A 7526-nucleotide genomic window follows, 5' to 3' on the forward strand; every position below is an offset into this window, starting at 1 on the left:
GTCAACAAAATTCTTTACCCGGTCTTCTGTTTTCGCAGATCAATAAAAAGAGTCATTTCTTTTTGATTAGGGATTCAAAAAGGTGATTTGGAACACCATAACTCAATTTTAAGTGGCGACTCTATAAATAAATTAATCCCTATTCAATATCGTCACTTTAATTGAAAAATCCTTTGACTCGACCCTCGAGAAAAAAAAAGGGATGTGACACTGAAAATTGTCTATTCTGCTACCACTAAATTCCCCCTCCATTTCAGCTTATGTGGCAAAATTTATTGAGTTTGTTTAAGCTATAAATTTGAAAATAACTTAATTTAAACTTTTAGTTACATTTTTAATTAACTTTCAATGAAAACTTTTTAGTCATACAAATACTACGCAGTGTTAAAGACAATAAGTTTCAACAATCTTATACTCCATCTCCATCTGTCCCATTTTACTCATCTCAATTTAACATTGCACGTTGATTACGAAAGACAATTAATAATATGGATACTTTTACCATAATATTTCTATTAAATGATGTTTACATTTTAATTTGGAGAAAAAATAACTAATACTAAGGGTAAAAAGGGAAAAAAATGTCTTGTCTTGATTAATAAAAAATGACAAGTAAAATGAAAAATCAAATTAGAAAATTAGGGATAAATAAAATGAAATGGAGGGAGTAATTACGCAAATATTACTACATGTTTCAAAGTCTTTATTTCTCGAGGGAGGATATTAAGAAGATAGACCAATATCCCATAAAGATACGGCCACCGTCCATGTCAAAACAGAAAATGAAATGGCTATTATTTTTTGTCTAAAAAAGATATGGACATCGTATTTATATCATATAATATAATATAAGATGAAACAAGAAAGTTGTCATAACTTATAACTAAGATGTTTGCCAGTTATTACCAATCTCAGCTTTCTCCGTCATGACAAATATATAATGAATATTCAACGCATGTTTGTAACGAACTATACAACAACGTCGAGGCCTTCCACTTTCAATTCTCTACAAATTGTCCACAAACAAGGTGCGCATGTTTCGACGATACACCAACAATTTAGCCTATATATCCTTCTAACTATTCTATAAAAACCTGTTCATTTCTTCAACTTCAAACATAAAAAATAAAAATAAACAAAGTATTTTCTTTGATTCCTAATATTTTCTTGTCCATCTCCTCTTAATTAGTAGCTCGCAAAAGCTCAGACGGTAAGTCATGGGAGCCTGTGCGAGCAAACCTAAGGATTTCGATAAGGAGTTGGCCCCTGCCCCTGAGCCTGCCACCCCCAAAAAGACCGAGCAGGAGACCCCTGTCCCTGCTTCTCAGGTATGTATATAGTCGAGTTTAAGTAATATCTACCATAAATATAAGGAACTTTCACATTATCACGCCGCGTTACCTATTGTAGCAGGATAATTATCATCATTTGATTGCATTTCACCCAAACAAAAATGGAACATCCAATGAGAATGTTTTTAATTGCATTATTTTGCTCCTAATTGTATTGAAATGAAATTGACACGAATAGAGCATAATGGATAGAGAAATTAATTGACCTGCCGTGCTCTAAAAATAGAGTACCGCTTATTCTAAAACTTAAAATTTGTTGGTTCTTAAGCTAAATTTGATGCTACTTTAACGCAAGGATCAATGACCATCATTGAAAGTATCGTAATATAGTGTGTAAATAAGCAATGTATACATATCTAGTTACTTTTTATTTGGAACCATTACTCTACATATAGGCTCCAAATTCATATATCTAATCCAACTTATTTAAGATTGAAGCGTACTGAAATAATATTATACTAATTGTCTTAGGAGGAGAAAGATGGGGAGGAGGCTAAAAAGGAAGAGCCTTCTGTAGATGTGTCTGCACCAGCAACAGAGGCTCCCAAGATTGAGGAAGTAACCGCTGCTACCGCCCAAGCGGCCGCCGAGGAGGTGAAGCCTGCAAAGGAGGAGGAGAAGAAGACTGAGGAAGTCAAACCAGAGGAGAAGAAGGTAGCTGAAGAGGCCCCAAAACCTGCTGCTCAGTAAATAATAACAAAACAAAAATACAATCCTTAAACCCCCTTTGTTAATTTTCATTTGCATCTAATTTTTGTTCTGTCACATATTGGAATGTTTTGCTAGTTTTTTCATTTGTTGTGGTAAAAGAAAAACAAAAAATAAATAAAGAAAAGTTTCCAAACATGTTGCTCCTGTACTTCTTTTTTGTCTGTCCCTCTAATTTAATGCTATGGATTTATAAATCCTGTTTAGTTCTTGGTGGATGATCGGTGCAAGGCTTCCTTCGTATTGGTCCTTTCCCTCAGTGTGGTCAGTACTACACACTGTCGCGCAGCAAACCTTACACTTGTACACTAATTAAGACAGTTCATCATGACCTTTGACGAGTTAATTATATTAAGTAATCACAGAGATCACCCATTGAACTTTCTGATCACAAAATGATAATCTAACTGCACGTTGTCCTATTTTCCATACCCAAGTTAAAACTTGTTCCATTACTTATATGCTCAATAATATTGACTGTTTTCCCATGGAATAATTAGAGAAAGTCAGCATAACATGTTCAATGCAATATATACATTGCAACATAGTTCTAGCTGTAATAAAATTAGTAGAAAAGCAGATTCTCCGTGCAATCAAACTAGATTCCGAGGCATGGACAATAATTTAAATGAGATGAATAAAGCACTTTACGCTTTTGTTTTTATTTTGTAATTGACCTGAGATAAAATTAATTAACTAAAGAATATGGTTTTTGGGAATTCATATAGCTGATCCCATTATTGTTATGAAAGAACACGAGAAAATTAAATCAGTACTAGCAAATTATGCTCGGACAACCTTTTCCATCACATGTCAGAGCAGGATCGAGATAAATTCTTGAGGGGTTAGGGAAGAAATTAAGATTCTATCAATGTCAAACAATGGCGGGGCAGAATTTTTATTGAGAGATTTCAAAATATAAAGATGTATACGCGAAGAAACTAAGAAGATTCAATTTTAACTGAAGTCATATACATAACAAATAATTTCAATCTTACATACAAATTAATTTTTGATAAACAGGATCTGATGAGCCCCTATCACACGTTGTGAAAGTGTACATTGTGAAGAAATTCCAAAGCCCAGTATCACACGTTGAGAAAGTGTACATTCTTCAGCAAATTATAGCACCCAACAATATGGATACTGAAATCAGATTGCTGCATCTTTTTTTTTTTCTACAAAATGTAGTGCTTGGGGTTTGGTATTGGAACCTCAAGGATCAGATTGCTGCATCATTTCGATACATACCACCTAATTATTCTCCTCAATCTTTAGAGGAACTGCTAACAAGATGATCGGTCAGCCATAAGTTTGGCTCTGGGCCTCGAACACTGTACACAACGCAGTCCCACTATGGGAGCAAGTCATGCCTAAAGTTGTCGTAAAGAGAAAAATCTTTATCCTATAAGAAAAAATGGTTATCCGATTGGTCGAGGTCCGAGTCACCTTGAAGGAGGGTAAGTGGAGACACTATAATCCTTAGAGAAAAACGATCTATTACTCTCCCAACCTTTAGTCAAATCTCAACTACACACTCAACCTTTAAAGGTGATCTATTACCCTAAATTATTTTAAAATGAAATTATTATCCCATCGCTGACATGACAAGAGAGTGTGTTTCACTCTCTTTTAAAGAGAGTGAGAACGAAAATAATTTATTAAAAATTTATTTTTAATATTTCTTTAAATAAATATTTCTTCTTCTTCTTCTTCTTCATCATCATCATCCAAGAACTCGAATTACGTGAGATTGTTGAATCAATTTAGATTGGGAAATTCGAATTAATTTTTGTGTTAGAATCATTCCTTACCTCCCCAAAAATTGATTGACGTTGAGAATGTTGAAATTCATCAAAAAAAATAAAGTTGCCGAAATTTTGAATTTTTCGGTGCTGTCGCTGTCCAACGGTGTTTCACCATTGAAACCGCACCATTGAAAGCAGCGATATTTTGTGAAAATCAAATATTTTTTCAAATATGCCATTGAAGAAGAAGAAGAAGAAGAAGAAGAAGAAGAAGAAGAAGAAGAATGAGGCATATCACGTAGAATTAAATTTTTATAGTAAAAAAAGTATATGATGTGGAATTACGTGGCATGACACGTGGCAGCGCGTGTATCACACCCACATTCCAAATGACTGGTTGTCAGTTTTCGGGGGGGGGGGGGGGGGGGGTAAAAATTTCATTTTAAAATGGTTGGGGGGGTAATAGGTCACCTTTAAAGATTGAGTGTGTAGTTGGAATTTCGACTAAAGGTTGGGGGGTAATAGACCATTTTCTCTAATCCTTATAAAAAGGCGCATGAGAGAAAGAAAAAAAACATTACATTGGGCTAAATTGGTCCTAGCGGCTCTTAGGGCAGACCAGTGAATTCAGAAAAGCTGGGATACATGAAAAAGTACTGTTTGTTCAAGAAACTTCAATTTGTCTATTCTATCTTTGAGATATTTAGATTTTTCGAAATCCCATGGCCATGGCCCATGGGCATGAAACAGAGAAATGATATCCCTATCGAAAAAAGATATCAAAATTCAAAATCATCCTAAATTATATTTGAAAAAATTGAAGATACGCCTAAATTATTAAAGTGACTCAATATACACCTAAACTATATAAAAGTGAATTTATGTTCACCCTTATGCATACCAGTCACATGATGAAAAGTGATTCACACTCGCACCACTTCATTGTCACATCACCGCCACATCAGATGTTATGTCAGATTTATTTTTTTAAATAATTCATGTCACCTAATTGTTTCTTCTTTATTATAACACCACCAAATCTCCATTAAACCACTATCACCGTCATCACCAAACTCTCATCGTTATCACCATAAATTTCACCATCCACAATCAAATTCATCATAACAACCATCGCACAACATTGTCACCAATAAACTACTGCAATTGCAACTATTATCACTAAACCCACATCTCTCCGGAAGAAATTTCACCACCCACCATGAAACTCACTACGGGAATCACACCATTATATTGTCACCACAAAAATGCAACAAACACTAGCTCCACCACCAATAGTGCTAAATAAAAGATTAAATCATTGCAAGAAAATTTTCAAGATACCCGCAGAAAGTTGAGAAAATTGAAGGAAAGGTGTCTTTTAAGTCTTGAACAAGGATTGGTGACATTGACTAACTTAAAGGGTTAAACATCATTAGGAAACTTGATTAAGTTAAATATGGACTTGATTAATATTTTCAAAACTTTCTAATATTTTCAAAAATACAAATCAACCCACACCCCTCCTTAATCCAAATCAACCAGTCTCTTTCCTCTCTCTCTCTCGACAGCTTCTCTCAACTCTCTTCCAACCAACAGTTCTACAAAATTCCCCCTTCAATCTTCGGCGACTTCATCCTCCGGCAAAAAATAGTCGGGCGAGTTTCCTTTTGACTTTGAACCATCAATAGACATGAAGACTTCTCCGGTGACAAAAACTTCGAGTTCTTCATCGTCCCATTTCTTTTTTCACAGGTAAAAAATTATGAAGAAACAGAGAATCTTGAGCCAACTACTCTTCTAATATAGAAATGTGGACTAAATAAAACCCTAATTTTTGGTATTTCTTCTTCTTGTTGTCGTACTGTTGATTCGAATTTGTTGGTATTTTTGTTCAAAATTGATGTTCTTAGTGTGTGTGTGATGTGTTGGTGTTGCTGGGTTGATTTGTTGTTGGTCTTGGTAAAAATGGTGTTGCAACAGATGAAACATCTGATGCAACAGATGAAGACATCTGATGCAACAGATGAAAACATCTAATACAACAGATTAAAATTTGATGCAACTATGAAAATATGATGCAACAAATGAACAATCTAACAAATCATTCATCTGTTGCGACATGCGACTCTTCTGTTTGAAAAAATCCAAATAATATTGATCCAATAGATAACTCATTTTGCAACAGATGAGTGATATATTTCAACAGTTTAATGATCTATTGTTATTATCTCCAACAGTTTACTCATTCGATGTAACAGGTCAAATATATATCGCAACAGATAACATACCTGATGAAACAGATTGGTGATCTATTTTTATGATTTCCAATGGATTACTCATTCGTTACAACAGGTTAGTTATATGTTGTAACAGATAATATACCTGGTGCAACAGATTAGTAATCTGTTTTTATGATTTTCAGCAAATTACTCATTCGTTACAACAGGTCAGTTATATGTTGCAACAGATAACATACATGGTGCAACAAATTAGTAATCTGTTTTTATGATTTCCAACAGATTACTCATCCATTACAACATGTTAGTTATATATTGCAATAGATAAACTACCTGGTGCAATAGATTAGGGATCTGTTTTATGGTTTTCAAAGGATTACTCATCCATTGCAACAGGTTGGTTATATGTTGCAACAGATAAACTACCTGGTGTAATAGATTAGTTATCTATTTTTATGGTTTATAATGGTTTACTCATCCTTGCAACAGATTGGTTATATATTGCAACAGATAAACTACCTGGTGCAACAGATTAGTGATCTATTTTTATGATTTCCAACGGTTTACTCATCCGTTGCAACAGGTCGGTTATATGTTTCGTCATATAAAATACCTGGTGTAACAGATTAGTGATCTATTTTTATGGTTTCCAATGGTTTACTCATCCGTTGCAATGGGTCGGCTATATGTTTCATCAGATAAAATACCTGGTGCTAGTGATCTATTTTTATTATTTTCAATAATTTACTCATCCGTTGCAACAGGTCGGTTATATGTTGCAATAGATAACATACCTGGTGCAACAGATGTGTGGTCTATTGGAACTGTTATTTTACTATTGTGCATGTTAGATTTACTGTTATTATTTTTTAATGATGCATTAATCAATTATAATCTATTTTATGTTCCTGTTAATTTAAGATAATATGGCTCCTAAAAAAAAGAAACCGAATCAAGTCCAAGTAAAGGAACAAGTGCAGTAGCTCGGCTACATCCACCACTCTACGAGTTGCTTTACAAGCTTTATCTCAATCAGGAGTAGAAGATAATGATCACGGGGATGAGGAATCTCTCAAAAGAGATGATCCAAATATTAATAGCCCTTCCACCGAGAGTTAGTCAAAACCTTCATCATTGATCGTTATTCTGTGAGAATGCAATGCGATGGTGCCATAGATTTAATGGGTGATTTCGTGGTTAAGTCAGCCACGAAAAAATCTTTCAACGCCTTTAGAAAAATACTTTGAGCACAAAAATTGGATGCTTATTTCAGGGAAAGCTGCTTTGGGCAATATCTTGACTTGTCGGAGGACAACAATGCTCGTTTTCAGATGAAAATGGTATACGATCTTCTCAAGCGTAGGTTTATGTATGAAAACAGAGATAAGATAGATGAGGTGTAGATAAATTATTGTGGCATGCCTATTTTTTTTGGAAGGAGTTTGCCATAGTTATCGAACTAAAATGTTATCCTCCTTCTC

The 7526-nt window shown here is 34.4% G+C and overlaps 1 protein-coding gene across 2 annotated transcripts; it reads left to right on the forward strand.

The window, feature by feature from the left end:
- Positions 1–860: 860 nt before the first annotated feature.
- LOC107866081 (cytochrome c1) lies at positions 861–2198 on the forward strand. Of its 2 annotated transcripts, none has more exons than XM_047403520.1 (3): positions 861–1028; positions 1190–1328; positions 1824–2198. In XM_047403520.1, exons 2-3 carry the CDS (start codon positions 1218–1220, stop codon positions 2040–2042), a joined length of 330 nt encoding a protein of 109 aa, XP_047259476.1. In that variant the 5' UTR covers positions 861–1028; positions 1190–1217; the 3' UTR covers positions 2043–2198. The 2 variants fall into 2 exon arrangements, with proteins under 2 accessions (XP_047259476.1, XP_047259475.1); XM_047403519.1 differs by having other exon boundaries at positions 880–1028; positions 1193–1328.
- Positions 2199–7526: the final 5328 nt, after the last annotated feature.

The sequence above is a fragment of the Capsicum annuum genome, unplaced genomic scaffold, assembly GCF_002878395.1.
Source record: "Capsicum annuum cultivar UCD-10X-F1 unplaced genomic scaffold, UCD10Xv1.1 ctg43622, whole genome shotgun sequence".
NCBI lineage: Eukaryota > Viridiplantae > Streptophyta > Magnoliopsida > Solanales > Solanaceae > Capsicum > Capsicum annuum.

Coding starts and splice junctions, on each gene's coding strand:
- LOC107866081 (XM_047403520.1), top strand. CDS start 1,218: ATGGGAGCCTGTGCGAGCAAACCTAAGGATTTCGATAAGGAGTTGGCC. Junction 1,329..1,823: donor CCCCTGTCCCTGCTTCTCAG/GTATGTATATAG, acceptor TAATTGTCTTAG/GAGGAGAAAGATGGGGAGGA.